The sequence below is a fragment of the Rhinatrema bivittatum genome, chromosome 7, assembly GCF_901001135.1.
Source record: "Rhinatrema bivittatum chromosome 7, aRhiBiv1.1, whole genome shotgun sequence".
NCBI classification, from domain to species: Eukaryota; Metazoa; Chordata; class Amphibia; order Gymnophiona; family Rhinatrematidae; genus Rhinatrema; species Rhinatrema bivittatum.
The window spans coordinates 232192921-232211885 of NC_042621.1; the positions used below are offsets into that span (position 1 = coordinate 232192921).

Sequence of the window (18965 nt, forward strand, 5' to 3'; positions counted from 1 at the left end):
TTACTGGTCCTCCGACCGACCCACAAGAACAACCCATGCAGGTACCCTGCACACCCCTTCTCTAAAGGCAGCACATTCTACCCACACCAGAGAGAGAGCCTTCTCCGTCACTGGCCCCACCCTCTGGAACTCCCTACCCACCCTCCTACGCCAAGAGACATCCCTGCAAACGTTCAAGAAAGGAGTCAAAACATGGCTATTCCGACAAGCATATCCCGACACAAACCATACTTAATTCCTCCCCAGCCCCCTCAACTCGAACATTCTCCCTTTCCTTTTTCCTCCCCCGCTTCCCCCCCCCCCACCACCTCCTAAGGATCCCCAGAAGAGACAACATCCCCCCTCTACTTACTTTATCTCTTTTTGATAATGTGCGGTTTTTAATGTGTTTTTTGTAAGAAATAGTATTTTGTTCTAAGGTTATAAGAAATAGTAATTTGCTCTAAGGTTACATTGTAATGGTTTTCTACTTTTATTTTCTATGTACATTGTTTTTATTGTTTTATTGTATCACCCACCTGAGTTTTTTGTAAACCGGCATGATGTGCTGCACGAATGTCGGTAAATAAAAGTTAAAAAAAAAAAAAAAAAAAAAAGGGGTGGTAAGCCCTCTGGGGATGGGGAAATACCTACAGTACCTGAATGTAATCCGCTTTGAAGTGAAGTGGAATGTGGAATATAAAATAAAAAATAAATAAAATAAAACATATGGGGGCTGTGAGAGAGGGAAAGACAAATGGAGGCCCTGACTCCCAACTGGGAGCAAATTGGATCTAGCTCCGACAGAGCCCCAGCCGCGGGCAGCCTGAACCTGCCCCTGATGTCATCAGCTGGGGACCTCAGAGGGTCCTTCTTAAATCAGCTCTGCAGTGGGGCTTAACCTTTTATCGCATGGGGAAGAAGAGGAAAGGGACTATTCGAGTATTCCCCTCCTTCCGTATCCCAGTCGACGATTGATGGGTTCTTACAGACTATGGTGACCAGTACTCCTACAGGGATGCCTTGTGTAGGCATGGGGGCCATGGGGCCCTCTATATCAGGGAATTCCACCTCCCTTAGCCCTGGCATTCGGATACCATCCAAGATGGAATCTGTGTATTCAACAGGTTCACGGGAGAACCAATTGCAACCTAACAGCAGAGCCGGTGCAAGGGGATTTGGCATCCTAGGCAAACCTTCTGCCTTGCACCTCTACACCCTCCTCCCGGTCACGCCACCTCAGTCTCAGCCCCGACTCCTACCTCATTCTTGATTGTGCCCGCCGAGTGTGAGGTTTTCTGTGCCGTGAGCAGGTTGGGCGCTGCTCGTAGCCTGCCAAATCATCACTCCTCTTTGCCGCTCCTTGCGGCCTCATATGGCTTGCGCCCAGTGGCGTCCCAAGGGTCTCTGGTAGGGGTGTGCATTCGTTTTCGCCGTATTGGTGATCCGCAAGGTATATTGCACTATTCATAGTATTCGTGGGGAAGCGAAACGTATCGCGATTCCCCACGAATAAACGAATCTTCGCCGAATTATACGGCCACCTAAATAAAAATTTAAACAAACCCCCACCCTCCTGAACCCCCCCAAGACTTACCAAAACTCCCTGGTGGTCCAGCGGGGGTTCCGGGAGCCATCCCCTGCACTCACACCCTCGGTGCCGGTTTCATCATGGCGCCGATAGCCTTTGTCACAGGGGCTACCGGTGCCATTGGTCAGCCCCTGTCACATGGCATTCGGCGCTATCTTGTGCTTCTACCATGAGACAGGGGCTGACCAATGGCACCGGTAGCCCCTGTGACATAATATGGCTTAGTGAGGGCAAAGGCGATCTGCGCCATTTTGAATACTGGCAGCAGATCGCATTTGCCCTCACTATGTCACAGGGGCCGACCGTCGGTACCTGTGACATAGTGAGGGCAAAGGCGATCGGCGCCATTTTGAGTACTGGCATCGGACGGCCGGCGTGCAGGAGGTCGCTCCCGGACCCCCGCTGGACTTTTGGCAAGTCTTGTGGGGGTCAGGATGCCCCCCAAGCTGGCCAAAAGTCCCTGGGGGTCCAACAGGGGTCCCGGAGCGACCTCCTGCACTCCGGCCGGCCGATGCCAGTACTCAAAATGGCGCCGATAGCCTTTGCCAATATTATGTCACAGGGGCTACCAGTGCCATTTGTCAGCACCTGTCACATGGTAGGAGCACAAGATGGCGCCAATGACCATGTGACAGGGGCTGACCAATGGCACCGGTAGCCCCTGTGACAAAGGCTATCGGCGCCATGATGAAACCGGCACCGAGGGTGTGAGAGTGCAGGGGATGGCTCCCGGACTCCACCCTGAACCACCAGGGAGTTTTGGTAAGTCGTGGGGGGTTGTAGTTAATTTTAATTTTAGCTGGGACATGAATAGAAATCGCCGTATTAACGCATCGGGGCGCCATACGGCCGAATGCAACGTATCTGCTCCCCGACGAATCCGAATCACGAATGCAACGTATGGCGTCCCTCTGCACATCCCTAGTCTCTGGTGCTCAGGGGCTAATGCATTTGCGTGCCTCTCCAGCACCCCCCTCCCCCAATCCTTCTTGTACTATTGCTTAAGGCCACAGAAAATCAGTGGCATCTCTAGACAGAAGAATTTGTGGGGGGAGCCAATATGACATTTCCTCATCACACCCACTTCCATAGCATGGCCCCCTGCTTTAAAACTGGCTATAAAAAAAAGTCTTAATAAGAAAGACCAAAGAGTCTTCTGCATAATTTTAAAAAGCTGGCCAGTTTCACACCTCTAGTAAAACTACTATTTAAATTATTTGATAGCTTTATTCAACTAATTCTATATGGCTATGAGTGTGAAGTCTGGAAAATATACAGGAAGGAAAAGAATGTCAATATAAATCCTGCACCTCCATTTCTGTAACATACTGTGTATCCATGGAAATTCACCCAACAGTGTAGCTTGGATGTTTCCCTAACAACTCATCAAACAAAAAAATATTTTCAAATTCTGGTATTACCTCATAGTAATAGCAACACAAGCATCTTCCACTGTCAGACACATTATGAACTAACAGAAAACCCCGCAAAAAAGACACTCAAAATCTGTACAGCAAGCCGTAACATATCATAACATAACAGTAATATCACCAAGGACTCAAACAACAATAACCCTACCTGTGAAAAAGCAGCACTGTAAATATTACACTGGGTCCCAGAATACCAATGCACTACATACTGAGGAAACAAAACAACCCCGATTGCTATAGATCCCTACACAGACACGCTAGCAGAATCTCTCATCATGGGCACACGCACAGACCCTCACCAATACAGAATAAAGGATCACAAATTAGACAAACTGAAATGGAAACCCCAAGAAGCCAGATTCTAAGTGTAACAATAGAAAAACAGAACCAAAATCAAGAAACATAAAGCATCAATTATAATAGTAATACCATCTAATAAAAGAATATTTTAAAACTACTGATAAATAGAATCATTTCTATTAATTAAAATCAAATACATTTTTAAAAAATTTCCCAAGTACCAATAATATATTTTGAAAGAGCACATATACCGAATAACACCCAATAATTAAAACTAATAAGGATTTTAAAAAGGCCCTGCTGTCCATACCTGGGAACTCTTGATTTCCAGTCACTCTGAAATTGTCGAGGATTAGGTTAGGGGAGCGCACAAACTTTATCCTCTCTCTCACACATACTCACATGTTCATTCTTTCTTACACACACATACATGCTCTTATACCCACCATAAGCTCCCTCTTTCTCACAGACATTGACACACTTTTAGGCTCTAAGACCCTCTCTTCCCCCCCCCCCCCCACACACAAGCTCTCACTCCCCTGGATTCTCTCATATACACACTTGCTCTCTCACTAGCTCCCTCACATATACACAAACATACACACCCAGGCAAGCTCCCAGTCATTCACTCACACACACACACACAGGCAGGCACCAATTCATTCTCACACACACATACACCACACACTGGCAGGCATCTATTCTCACACAGATAGACCCCAGGAAGACACGCATATCCAGCATAGCTCTCTGCTTCAACGGCAGGGGAGAAGAAAAACTGATACTACACGCATATCCAGCATATCCAGCATAGCTCCCTGCTTCAACAGCAGGGGAGAAGAAAAACAACCAATAAGGGCTGAATAACATAGTCTGGGTAAAACAAATAAGCATGGGTGTAGCTTGCTTACTGCGGCGGTTACTTCCCCTACTACCCCTAACTAATCAAGCTTGATATTTCACTTGGATGCAGCTCCATCACTGCTCTCTACATTAATGGTGGGGGTGGAAGGGAAATAGAACCAAAGAGCTAAGAGAAACATATGTATGAGAAAAAATGTGTGAAGCTTGCTGGGCAGACTGGATGGGCTGTTTGGTCTTCTTCTGCCGTAATTTCTAAGTTTCTATGTTTCTATAACCTGTGTGTGTTGTCTGTCTCTCATTTCAGCTTGGTGAAACCCGCTGAAGAAGACATCGCCTGGATGACTGAGAGACAGAGATGATCGTGAACCTCCCTGAACGTCAAAAGATCCAGTTATAATGAACTTTGCACTGTTGCATAATGATATAAGAACTGATATAGTGGTATCTTGTGATACCAGACGGGGAGTGTTCTGTCCCCAGCAGTGGGTACATGTATGTATCTGTATATACTGTAGTTTAACTGTGTTTAGTGCAGTCCTTCCCTTCTGAGGAGTCTTGATACTGAAACACTATTTGTAACCCATGATAAAAGTCTGTGAGCCTTGCCTTTAAGAGGAGCCTTTGCCCTTAAGAGAAGCTCCCTCCCTCCTCCACTTTCTCTCACTATCGGAAGAGCTTGAATGCTCCTCAATCTAACTTGAGTCTTCCTAGGTGCCTTATAGGCTCAAGGGACTGCCCTTCATGTTCCCCCTGTGTCACATGGTTCTTAGGCTTGCTGCCATTGGAACTTGCTCTGCTACCCCCAGCTTGTGGAGGCGTTTTCCCTTAGCAGCTCTCGGCAAGAGCCCAGTCTTGCCCATGCGGGCTTCAGAAGCAGCAGCGCTCTGTAAAGCTCTCTGAAGCGATCGAGTTTTTACCTTCTTTTTTACTGCCTTCTTCTGAAGACTAAATCAGCCTCATAACCCTCAAGATCCCTACCTCCACCATAAATTAACTCCTGCAACTCAAGAGACCTCCTTCTTCCTCCTGCTAACCTGTCTCTAGTTACCAAAGATCTTTGCCTTGGGGCTTACGTTTGAGATGCAACAATTTAAGTAGAATCTACCTGTACAATAAATAATTTCAAACTTAAAGAATCTTTGTCTTGAGGACTGATTGGAAAGAAAATGTATCTGCCTGGATAGCAAACTCGGATGTCTGTCTGATCCATATCACGCTCAACTAGGTGCCCAAACATTATGCGTCCAATACTTGATGGCGTACACCTCGAAGCTCAACTATGCGCCCAAGACTTATGCACACACACACCTAGGCACTCACACAGGGAACCAAAATGAGAGCGCACAAAACACTGAAGCGCACAGTGCCACTTGAGTACTGACGGAACTGTGCCGCCCCTAGATGGCGCTTAACGTGGACGCTCAAAATTTAAGGCTCTATTGTGCGCCCAAAAATCGGGTGCACAATTGGATGCAGACGCCGGACTGAAAAGCCAGTAGAGGGCAGCCTCCGAAACCACACAAAAAGCTGTTGCGGCCTACCATGCTACACACAGCGAAAAGCCTCGGAGTGGGGCCTAACCTACAGAGGCTGCTCAACCCGCCATTCTGCCCACATCCCTCAACCTCCCATGGAGCAGTATGAACGTCGGAATAGCATGCTGAGCATGGAAACCGGGCGGGAAAGGAAACCCTGTACAGTAAAAACTCCCAGTAAGTCTCTGTAGATATCTTTTTTTTTTTAAACTTACTACAGCTCAGCCTTACCTGGCTGAGCACAGAGACTGTTTCCAGCTGCGGGGAAGAGGGCAATTGCCGTCACCACCGTGCTCAGCTTCCTGCACCTGCTGCCTTTCAGTCGCTCAAGCAGCTAAATCCACGCCAGCAAAACCAGCTACAGGACCAAGGCACACCTCTGAGGGACCATGGAAATCACCTCAGGAATTCTCAACTGGGGGAGGGACCTTTAGGTATCAGCGCAGGAGAGTAGGGCTTTCTTTTCCTTAATTTAGATTTCAAATTTCTCCTTCCAGAAAGCTCGAAGCAATCCCCATACAGAGATGCACGTCCACCATCTATTGGAGACAGAGAATACTGGCAGGCTGGGGTCATTGCAGGACTATATATATACTGTGACATCAGCTTGCTCCATCTCCATCTGCTTGCAGGGGAGCATGAACCCACTGGTCCTGAGTCCATCTGTCTATACGTTAGGAAACCTGAGTTAACTTTTACTCCTGATCTGGCCCAGGTGTTACATTTTCCACATTAAAAAACAAGTGCTAAAATGTCTCCTTAACATGGCTGTCTACATTGCCCTATAATGTCTAATAACCTCTTTTCCATGTGATTTGCATGCACCCACTCTAAGGATGGATACCATGGGTTTAGTAGTGTGGGCTTTTTCGACGCTAAAACCTATATTACATGCCCGAGTAAGGTTAACACCGAAAAACCTGTGCTAAAACTGGAGTAAAAACCCATGGTAGGTTCAGTACTGTTTATTACATTGGCCCCATTGTTAGAGACAGGAAATCCTAAAGCTCTATAGAAAGGTGATTGAGACTCTATAGAGAGGTCCCTGCACTTAGATAGGGAAACTAATTCTGAAGGAAGCACCTCAGTGAAGAGACTGGGAGGCCCAGCCAGTAACAGGATCAGGAAGGGAGCAATACACAGGTAGGGCTGGTGCTTTGAAACTGTGCCTGCCAGTGCCTGCCCCTGAGCACAACTAGGAGTCAGCCTGGACTGAGCAAGCACCCTCATGGCTACAGAGGTGCAGCACAGAGAGCTTAAGCACCTCTTATCTGGGGAACAGTGAGTTAGCAGTCTCTGCCTGCAGCACTGTTGTTAAAAGTACACATACCCTGCTATTCACAGCCAAATAGTCTTGCGAATAGCAGAGGCCAATGCCAATATCTTTTCAGGTATTTCCTGTCCGAAGGGCTCTAAAAGCTATGTATAAATTACTATCTTAAATGTCTGAAATATAGCAAAAAAAGGTTTGTATATTTGCATTGTTGGTGTGTCTTTGAGGGGATTGCTCAGATTGAAGCACTGAACAGCAGAAAATGTGGATTATTAGATACTGTTAGTGCAAAAAGAGGATTTAAAAAAGAAAATAAAAATAACCCTTACTTAAAGTATACAGAGGATCTGACAAGATCTCTATAACTCTATGTAAGTTAAAATTATAGTAGCTAATAATATCAATTTAATTCCTACTCACCCTCCCCAGGGCTTGCTGTTCTAATATAGTCTGGCTGGGATACATAATTGGTAACAAGATAATTTGGTAATTCTTTATCAGATTATAGGCGTTCTCTATCAAATCAAATGAACAAAATGACTGTAATTCAATGTAACAATCATGGAGCCTTTATCTTGAGACAAACCATCTGGAATCTTAGTGCTTGCCCCATTGGTTCGGAACTCTCTTCCATGAAAAAGGAGCTGGCTCACCTTAAATCTGAATTAGCTAGAATAAAAAAAAAAAGAATTAGCAACCACCAAGGAATCCTCAACCACTTTACAGCATTCAGCAATCTTTTCCCCACTACCACAGAAAATTCAGAATCTCAGAAAAATGTGGTTTACATTGGGTTCAGGTAGGATAAGACCTGTAACCCAAAGACATCCATTCTTCACAACTGTGCAGCCCATATGTCCTTCCCCACTTGCACAAAGCATCCAGAAACCCAAGAATGAATGGATTAAAGTGGGCTCTAGCAGAATAAGACCTGTGATGCGGAGACACCCAGACTCTCAATAGACACAAATACAAAATGTCTTTTCTGTTTAGGAAAATGAATAAGCTCTAGCAATGGAGACTGAAGTGGTATCTGAAAGGAAAGAAGAAACCCAATGTACACAGAAATTCCATAATACAACTAAAAACCGTAAGAAAAGGCTTATTGTGCTGGGAGATTCACTCATAAGAGGCATTAATTTGGGAATTATTTTCGAAGGGAACACTATAGTTAAAAGCCTCCCAGGATCATTGGCTGGTAGAAATGCTAATCAGATAGTCAATGCAATCAATTAAGAAAGTAAGGACTCTGAAGTTGACATTATCATCCATCTGGGAACAAAAGATCTTGCTAGAAACAACATCTAAGCAATACAGAGATATTTCCAGACTCTTGGGGGCGGATGCAATACAGTGCAGTCAGCCGAGCACACTGTTTAACCCATAGTTGGATGCTGGTTGTGTAGGTGCATCCTAATTACCTTTTGCTATAAGGGGCATTAGTATCTCCATAACGCACATCCAATGCACCAGGAAGTTAATGACGCTCATCACATGCAAATGCATGTGAATGAGGCTATTAGTTATTCACTCCAAATGCAAAAAAAAAATGTGTGTCCAATACGCACATTTTGTGCTGAGAAATTAACGCTTGCCCAGAGCAGGTGTTAATTTCTGCACACCCCAAAAAGTTGTACAGAAAAGCAGAAAATACTGATGAAAAAAAATATATATATTTTTTTTTTTTTAAAGTGCTGGCGGTCAGATTAGGGAAACAGATGCTCAGTTAACCAGCATCCGTTTTCCAAACCTGTAACTGTGTGTCTATTAAGAAAACAAATGCCGATAAATTCAGCATTTGATTTTCTAAACCAGCGGACAGCCAATTGCTCACAGGTGCCAGTAGTCAAGGATGCACTAGGGGCACGCAATTGACCCTAGCACCTCCTTGACAGCGTGACCCCTAATTAAAATATTGCACGGCACCTCCAGAAGAGGTGCCTGGGGGCACGTTAGGAAAGCGGGCGCTGAACACTCAGCGCCCACTTTCAGCGCATTCTTTTTACATCCAAGGAAAGCAGATTAGTCACATGGCAAAGACTATTGCCTTTTCAGAAGTGTTACCTGTTCATGGAAAGGGAAGGAAAGGCTAAGCCATATAAATAACTTCAATGCATGGCTCAAAATCTGGTGTAAGGAAGAAAATTTTGGATATATTGTGGACTGGGGCCATGTATGGAACAGTAAAAGGCTCTATGTCAAAGATGGCTTACATCTGTCTGTGGCAGGAACAGGGAGCCTAAGTGAAAAAAATCGAATAATATGCCATAATGCATTTAAACTAGAGGATTTATTATTTAACAGCTTTTATATGCCAGTATTCGTAGATACATCATATCTGTTTACATGGAACATAATGCATTCCATGGAACAGGAAGAATGGCAACTTGTAGGAGAGGTTGTCAGCAGAACAGTATAATTGCAGCGGATTTAAAATAATACATTATTATGATGGCACAATAAATATTATAAGGAACATAAAGAGCTAGGAAAGAGGGAAAAAAGGTTATTAACATAGGAGCATGGAATATATTTATACTATACATTTTTAAGGTCATGGGTTACATATATTGGAGCAGGTTTCGGGGGGTGGCGGCAAGGAGGGGAAAGAGGGGGAGGGCTAGGGAATCTTTTTAGGGGGGAAGAAGGGGGAGTTTAATTTAGGGGAAGGTTTCTGGGGGGGGAGGCAGGGGGTAGGTTAGCTGGGTTGGGAGGATGAGGGAGGGGCAACTTGTTCACTGGGAGGGGTGCTAATGGGGGGAGGGTGTTATAATTGTGGTAGGGTAGTAAATGGGTATTACTGAGGAAAGGCCTTTTTAAAGAGCCAGGTCTTGAGGTTATTTTTAAATTTCTGAGTGCAAGGTTCTTGACGGAGGTCAGGGGGCATTGTGTTTCAGAGGGTGGGTCCTGCAATCAATAGGGCTCGGTCTTTTGTAGATTTGAGATGGGTGTTCTTAGGTGGAGGTGTAATAAGGGTTCCCTTTGTAAGCTGCTCTCGTGGGTTGGTTGGAGGTGAAGAAACAGAAGGAATCATCTAGCCAGTGTATATTACAGCTATGCAGGGCTTTGTGTATAAGTGAGAGGTTTTTATAGAGAATGCGGTAAGATACTGGAACCCAGTGGAGTTCCTTGCGGACCGGTGTAATGTGGTCAGTTTTGTGGGTGTTGGTCAGGATTCTGGTGGAGGCATTCTGCAACATTTGGAGAGGTTTGATGGGGAAGGTGGGGAAGCCAAGGAGTAGTGAGTTGCAATAGTCAATTTTAGAGAGAATGGTTACCTGAAGGACTGTATGGAAATCATTTAGATGGAGGAGGGGTTTTAGTTTTTTTTGAGGACATGAAGTTTAAAAAGCCTTCTTTTATTGTTGCGTTAATGAATTTTTTTAGGTTTAGTTGGTTGTCAATGGTGACACCAAGGTCTCGAACGTTCTGCGAGAACGACATGGCGTGGGGGAGGGGAGGGGGTTACTGATGGGGGAGGGCACTAAGTTGTGGTCGGCGGAAATGATGAGGAGCTCAGTTTTTGATGTGTTTAGGGCCAGATGTAGGTTTGTGAGGAGGAGGTTTATGGCGGTGAGGCAGTTTTCCCAGGTTTTGAGGGCCTTGGAGAGGGATTCTTGTATGGGGATGAGTATTTGGACATCATCCGCATAAATGAAGTGAGTGAGGCCAAGGTCAGAGAGAAGTTGGCAAAGGGGCAGCAAGTAAATATTGAAAAGGGTGGATGATAGGGAGGATCCTTGGGGGATGCCTTGTGTTAGTTTGATGGGTGTGGATTCCGTATTTCCAATTGTAATTTTGTAGGATCTGTTCTCGAGGTAGGATGTAAACCAGAGTAGAGCTGTTCCTGTGATGCCGATTTCAGAAAGGCGGTTAATTAGGATATTGTGACTTATGGTGTCAAAGGCAGCGGAGATGTTAAGCAGGGCGAGAATGTAGGAGTGACTGTGATCTAGACCTTTGAGGAAGGTGTCTGTGAGGGAGATTAGGATGGGGATTGCAGAAGGAAACTGGAATGTCACCCCGACATCTCCAAGAAGTGTTTGAAGAAATTAACAAAAATCAGCTGAATAAGACCGAAAAGATGTCCAAGAAAGCAGTAACCTGAAGGACAGAAGCTGGAAAGGTATGAGCAAAAATGCTTGTAGTCTGGGCAATAAAATCCCAGAACTGCAAGCTCTAATGGTAGAAGCAGACTTGGACATCATTGCTGTTACAGACATAGTTCATGGAGTCACATGATTGGGATATGACCATCCCGAGCTATAACTTATTATGGAAGGAGGAGTACCGCTTCATGTCAGAAACAATATCCAAGCAACTGAAAAGCAAGTGACATAGGGTAGGAAAGAAGCATTATGGGCTATCCTAAAAAAAAAGATGATAATGCTTCCATTTACACCAGTGTGGTCTACAGGCCTCCAATTCAGACAGAAGAGCTGGACAGAGATCTGATCAAAGAAATAAAAAAATGGGAAAGAAGGGAGAAATGTTGCTCTTTGGAATTTTAATCTGCCTGATGTAGACTGGAGTATCCCTTCTGCGGAACCTACAAGAAGTAAAGAGATAGTGGATGCCCTCCAAGGGGCTATGCTCATACAAATGGTATTGAAACCCATAAAGGAGGGTGTGATACTTGACCTAGTGCTCATAAATGGGGATAAAGTCTCGACAGATGCCCATCGAAGCACAAGTGATCATCAGACAATATGGTTTGATATCGCAAATAAGATACAGAGAAGTCACACGAAGACCAGAGTTTTGAATTTCAAAAATACTGGAGGAAGAACTAGAAAACTGGTGGAAGAACAACAGTGGGCTAAATTAAAAGGAGCTATTACAAAGGCAACAAATCTATATGTTAGAAAAGTAAACAAGAGTAAAAAGAAAAAGAAACCGATTTGGTTCTCAAAGGGGGTGCCTGCAAAAAATAAAGGCAAAAAGATCAGCATTCAGGAAGTATAAAAGATCCCACAAAGAGGAACACAGGGAACAATATCTGGTAAAGCTGAGGGAGATGAAGAAAGAAATCAGAAAAGCAAAAGGTCAAGCAGAAAAAAAGGATTGCCAAACAAATGAGAGGTGACAAAACATTTTTCAGGTACATAAGAGACAGAAGGACAGCCCGAAGTGGTATAGTCAAACAGAAAGGTAACATGGAGTGGTATAGTCAAACAGAAAGGTAACATGGAGCAAATTTCCAACATGGTGGAAATATTAAATACTTCAGTTCGGTGTTCACTAAAGAAAACCCTGGAGAAGTGTTGCACTCACCAGCCATGGAGCTCACTTACCCAGCGCTACCCCAGACCAGCCCCGACTTCCCTCGTGGCGGCAGGGAGCCATCACCAACTCTGAGCTTCCTCACAGCTCGGAGCCGCTGCCCATGCCGCTGACGTCCAGCCCTGCTAGCAACTCCTTAGGTGCACATGCGCGCCCCTCTGTGGAATTTTAGAGGGGCCACGGCAGGAAAGTTCCCGCGACTCTCTCTGATGTCAGCCCTCCAGACTACTTAAGCCAGGTCCTGCCTGCAGTGCTTTGCCTCAGGAACAGGTCGAGCTCCTTGTGAGTAGCTAGTTGCCTGACTCCGTGTCCCCTACTGGATTGCTTCTCTGGCCCTAACCTTGGATCATTCTGGAATTCATTGGATCACCACCCGCCCTGACTCTTGGTACACCTCTCAGACTTTGCTATTGGCTGCCTGCCTTGACCCTAGGAACACCTTGACTCAGCTTGTGCCTTCCGCCCTTCATGACCTGCACCTATGTCCATCCGGCCCCGGTACCCAAGGGCTCAACCTGTGGGGAATGAGGGCTGGTATTGGTACACTGGCTAGCTCTGCCAGCTGATGAGGACCTGCAGAGCTCATCTCAGTCCAAGGGTCCACCACTGCAACAGTTTGCTGATGCCATGGCCAAGCAGATCTTTCAGGGCTCCAGGCCATTCTGGGCTAGGCTCAGAAAATCCAACAGCAGCAGCACTTGGAGATGTTAGCAGGCACGCTGGAACGCCTTAGTGTCTGCCTGGATGCTACCACCACAGCTAGTCCGGCGCCTCCTGAGACTCCAGCAACCACACCTACCACATCCACCCTTCATCTTCCGGTACTACCCCGGTACATGGAGGATCCCAGGCAGTGTCAGGGTTTTTTGAATCAATGCTTCATGCATTTCACATTACAGCCAGCTCAATTCTCCAATGATACTATTAAAACCACGTTCATCTTCTCCCTTTTTGATGGGAAGGCCTTGGTCTGGGCCTCCCCCTTATGGGAGTGAGGAGACACCCTTCTCCAGGACCTACAGCAGTTTGTTCAAGCTTTCAAGCAAGTATTCGATGAGCCAGGTAGGCTGACCACCGCTGGATCCGAGTTACTGCAGCTTCAGCAGGGTGCCAGACCTCTGATGGACTATGCCATCGAGTTCCAGACTCTGGCTACTGAATTGGACTGGTGAGAAGACAGTCTTTGGAGCATTTTCTTGGAAGGAATATCCTCCTGAATAAAGGATGAATTAGCAGTGAGGGAGCTCCCAGAATCCCTTGATGCCCTCATCGACTTCGCCAGAAGGATTGACCACCATTTCCAGCAACTGTTCTGGGAGTTACGGACTCCTCGAAGGCCAGTCACGCTTGTTCCATCATTCTTACATCCCCTGATCCCAAGCCCAGCGACAGATCCCAGTTCTTCTCGACCTGAAGAACCATGCAACTGGGCCAGAGTTGCTTCACGTTCAAAGAGAAGCACAGATGTCATACCCAAGGTCTTTGTTTTTATTGAGCTGGGAAGGGCCATCTTCTAGAGCAATGCCCTGTGAAAGAGGGAAACTACCAAGCCTACGAGTCAGTGAAAAGATGACCCTAGGCTATGCCATTCCCACTCCCCAATTTACTCTTCCAGTGGTTACCTAAACCTGCCATTGGCTCCCAAAGACCCACCTTTAACTATTTCCTCCAATTACAGAGAACCTCTCCCTGGCCGAATCACCATGACCACTGCTCCTTTATGCCTCTATACCGTCATTTTACACATGGAAGAGAACACCTTGGCTCAGCTTGTGCCTTCTGCCCTTTGTGGAATTGTTCACCTTCCGAGACCTGCGCCTAAGTCCAGCTGGCCCCGGAACACAAGGGCTCAACTTGCGGGGAACAATGGCTGGTATTGATGAAGGTGCTGTTGGGTCTACGCACTGGCCAGCTCCACCAGCCAATGATGAGGACTTGCAGGGCTCCTCCCTGCAAGCAGCGTCAATCTTATCTCAGTCGAAGGGTCCACCACTGCAACAAGATGGACCATTGCTGGTTGACAAAACCATAGAAGGGAATAGGGCAGACAACTCCTTTTACAGAAGAGTATGTATAGGAAGAGCTAGGAAAAATGAAAGTGGACAAGGTCATGGAGCCGGATGAGGTACATCTCAGGATACTTCAGGAATGGTCCTGGAGGGTCCACCTGTTCAATAGATTCTTGGAAACGGGCGTGGCGCCATGAGACTGGAGAACAATCATGGTCCCACTTCATAAAAGTGGTAGCAAAGGGGAAGTTGGAAACTACAGGCCAGTTAGACTCACCTCGGTGGTAGGAAAATTAATGAAAGTGCTGCATGGATTCACCAAGGGATGGTCCTGTCAGGCAAATATGATTGATTTTTTTGAATGGGTGACTAGAGAATTGGATCAAGGACACACACACACATTTGGACACACACCTGGACAGTCACACACATCTGAACACACACACACACACATCTGGACACACACACCTGGACGGACACACACACAGACACACACATCTGTACACACTACTCTGGACAAACACACAGAGGCACACCTGGACACACACACATCTGGACGCACACACATCTGGACACACACATCTGGACACACACACATCTGGACACACACACATCTGGACACACACACACACACACACATCAAGGAATAGCGCTTGATATGATCTACTTGGATTTCAGTAAAGCTTTTAAAACTGTCCCGCATGCAAGGCTTGTGAATCAAATGAAAAGCTTCGGAGTAAGCACCAAGGTAGTGGCATGGATTACAAACTGGTTGACTGATAGGAGACGGCATGTAATGGCAAATGGAACCTACTCTGAAGAGAGAGCCATGTTAAGTGGCATACTACAGGGGTTGGTATTGGGACCAGTTCAGTTCAATATCTATGTGAGCAACCCATGCAGAAGGGATAGAAGGTAAAGTTTATCTATTTGTGGATAGTACTAATATCTACAACAGAGTGGACATGCTGAAGGAGTAGAGAGAATGAAAAGTTATTTATGAAAGCTTGAAGAGTAGTCGAAGATTTGGCAGCTAGGATTCAATGCCAAGAAGTGCAAAGTCATGCATCTGGGATACGGTAATCCAAAAGAGCTATGAGATGGGGGGTGAAAGACCGATGTGCACAGACCAAGACCGGGATATCAGGGCAATAATATCTGGTGATCTGAAGATGGCAAAGCAATGTAACAAGGCGATAGCTAAAGTCAGAAGAATGCTGGGCTGCATAGAGAGAGGAATAACCAGTAAGACAAAGGAAGTGATAATGCCCTCGTACAGGTCCTTGGTGTTGCCTCACCCCAAGTACTGTGTTCAGTTCTGGAGCCCTTATCTCAAAAGGATGGAGGCGGTTCAGAGAAGGGTGACCAAAATGGTGTGGGGTCAGAATCGGAAAATCTTTGCGGAAAGGCTGAAGGATTTGAATATATATACCCTAGAAGAGAGGGGATGCAGGGGAGACATGATACAGACCTTCAGATACCTGAAAGGTTTTGATGATGTACAAACATCAAATCTTTTCCGTTGGAAAGAAATCAGAACTAATGGTCACAAAATGAAACTCCAGAGAGGACACCTCAGAACCAATGTCAAAAAATATTTCTTCATGGAGAGGGTGGTGGATGCCTGGAATGCCCTTCCGGAGGTGGTGGTGAAGATGAAAACTGTCAAAGAATTCAAAGAGGCATGGGATAAACACTGTGGATCCCTAAAGGTTAGAGGATGGAAATGAAGAAAAAGATGCATGGGGGTATCTTGCTGGTATGGCTGTTACTACCCTTAACCAAAAAGCCTTGATACTGTTGATGCAACTCCAACACTGCTCTCTGCTTCTATGGCAAGGGGAAAAGGGGAATTGAATTCAGACAGCAATCAATGAGGGCCTCGACTTTCATGGTCTGAGGAACTGATAAGCATGCGGATAATTTGCTTGTACGGCTGTTACTACCCTTAACTAATAAGCCTCGATACTGTTGATGCAACTGCAACACTGCTCTCTACTTCAACAACAAGGGGAAAAGGGGAATTTGGATTCAGACAACAATCATTGAGGGCAGGGCCAGCGGAAGCACTAGGCAAACTAGGTGGTGGCTTAGGGCACCAAGGTCCCAGGGGCAGCAGCCACAGCAGTAAGAGAGAAGAGACAGCTGTTGCCATGGCAGTAGTGGCAGCTCAGCAGCTGCCAGCAGGATATTTCACCAACAAGCGACCCGTCTGCAGCACCACCCCCTACTGGCTCAAGTCAAAGTAGTTTGATTCTAGCCAGTAGTTGGGTCAAGTGCGGATGGACGGGTCGCTCATCAGTGAAATATTCTGCCGGCAGTCATTGAGCTGCCATTACTGCCACAGCAGCAGTAGCTGTTCTTCTATCTTGCTGCTGAGCAACCCATCCGTCCTCACCCGACCCAACTACTGGCTCGAGTCAAACTACTTTGACTCGAGCCGGTAGGGGGCAGACGCAAGGCAAAAGGTTTGCCTAGGGTGCCTAATATTGTTGCACTGGCCCTGGATGAGTGCCCCAATTTTTATGATCTGGGGAACTGATCGCAGACATAAAGGGAAAAAATACCGGACTGCTTCCATGGCCAAGTCTATAAACTAAGCATGTCAAGCAGCATTCTCTGAATTTTCAAAAAGGCTTATCACCCAGTAAAAATGTTGCTTGGGGATAACTGCACAGAGCAGCAGTTGCTAACCTTAAGAGAAACATGGGGTAACCTGCCAGGTGCAGCAGATACTACCATAAGAAGCTGGATGGGCCATTTGGTTCTTTTCTGCCGTCAATTCTATATTACTATGTTAAAATAAAGTGTGTTGGACCCTTCCTGCCTGAACCCTCCTTTGTTAAATGCCACAGCCACCGAACTCACGGCCTCAGGGGCAGGAAGAGGAAAAGACACCAAACATGTATCAAATTGAATCATGGTTATTTGCAAAGTACTCTTTATACAGCTAAAGCCAACTGGAAAAAAAAATTCGCATTACCAACTGATTGTGTGGCAGATGCGAGGGAGCATAGTTCTGTCTGAATTATTTGTTTCACCTACAGGTTTTTGGGGGCCGTAAATGAAGTTAGAAACATCTCCCCTATAGCTGTACATATTGCGTGTGCTAAATCGAGTTGCATGATTTATGTTTCTAAAGCAATGTTTTGGTTAATGTGCCAATTCGGGGCCCCTCGTCTGCTTGTTTCTTACCTCGTCTTCCAATAGTGTGGGTAGAGGCTCGAAGTCATATAAATCCTGACTGCCTCTCTCTTTCTCCTCGTAGCATTCCTCCCAGGCAGCTTCGGCGACTTCCATCACAGCCGGATGAGAGTTAGGATGTGTTTATGAGCCGAGCCGCTCTCTGGGATTCATGGCAGGCCACCACCTGCATCCCAAGTTGAGAGTTCTTCACCGGCCGGAATCCCCTTCTTTGCCACCGTAATCTTTGGGTCATCTGGGACTTCTCTTGCTTCATTAATTGCTGTTTGTTTATATTATTCCCTCTTTTTTCCCTGCGCTTCGTCAGAAAGTTTGCTAAGTGTGTGGTGCCATGGTAACAAGGCTACCGTCCTTCAGCGTAACAACAGGGAGCTGAACTGTGGCGCTTTCGGTTCGGACAGGCAAACTCCTCCCCGCTCTCTCCGTCCCTCCCCCTCACTGCGGCTCCGACGGCCCGGGACACCGAGTGGGAGGGGCGCGCGCCGGCCACTGCGCGAGCCTTGCCCAGGTGCCATAATCATTCACAACCGGCTCCCATACTTGTCCCCCCCCCCCACCTTACACAGGCTTACAAGCTCCTAAAGTAACTGACCGAAGCACAAACACGGGATCTGCCCGCTATTTAAAAAAAAAATAAAAAATACAGTGTCAGAGCAAAAAGTTCAACGAATGTAGCGCAGAATTGGCTGGGGCAGGTGTTGACGTCACGCAGGATTTTCCTGTTCTTGCCGCAGTGCCCTCCGAATGTCTTTGCTTTGCTAAATATTTCATTTTTCTGACAGCCTTTGCATGGACAGGAATCGAATCTGTTAGTACACTTCGAAGGCTGAAGAAATGAGCTGAAAGATTTTCCTTTTTTCAACAGAAGAATGTGAAGAATATTTTGGAAAGAGTAAGGGTTAGAAAATGTGTTGCAATTTCGTGGAGGAGGACTGTTAGCTAGTTAGTAAAAGAAAATACAATTGATGTAGATTCTTATAAAATAAACTATTGGTAGCTACCAAATTATATTTTAGTTCAAGTTAAAGATGAACTTTTTTTCTCTTTTTATAAGAAGTAGTGATTTAACAATCACAACATTAAATCACTAGTAGTCAACTCACCTTGAACATGAGAATGGAAAGGTGAATAATTAAATCTAAATCCAATTATTTTAATTAGTTGGCAAGTGCCAGTTAACTTAGTGACATGTGTATCACAGACTATGTTAATACTTCTTGTTTATACATTATATATTAAAGAGGATTGTAGTATATTCATAGTCAAATTCTGTTTATCTTATGTGGAATTAAGTTTAAGGTAATACATCTATATTGGACTCCTTGATGATCTTTTGGTTATCCTTTCTTCAAGTTTGTAAAGAAACAGAGCAGATACACTGGGTTTAAATAGGTCAACATTTCCCAGCTAGTTTGCCCTTGTAGGTCAACAGGTGTGCTGCAGTGCTCATCCTGCTGCCTGGAAAGTTTCCCTGGTGGTGGTGGTGGTGGTGGTGGT

General features: G+C 45.7%; 1 protein-coding gene across 8 annotated transcripts in view; it reads right to left on the reverse strand.

Moving 5' to 3' along the window:
- KNDC1 (kinase non-catalytic C-lobe domain containing 1) overlaps positions 1–17913 on the reverse strand; it is a 283690-nt gene extending 265777 nt beyond the window's left edge. For 5 of the 8 annotated variants that reach the window (XM_029609968.1, XM_029609973.1, XM_029609974.1 and 2 more), the window contains exon 1: positions 17460–17913. In XM_029609968.1, coding sequence (XP_029465828.1) covers positions 17460–17564 — 105 coding nt within the window. In that variant the 5' untranslated portion in view covers positions 17565–17913. Of the gene's footprint in view, positions 1–7625; positions 7642–17459 lie in introns of all 8 variants that reach the window. The other 3 variants (XM_029609972.1, XM_029609971.1, XM_029609970.1) reach the window with 1 other exon arrangement.
- Between the last annotated feature and the right edge of the window lie 1052 nt (positions 17914–18965).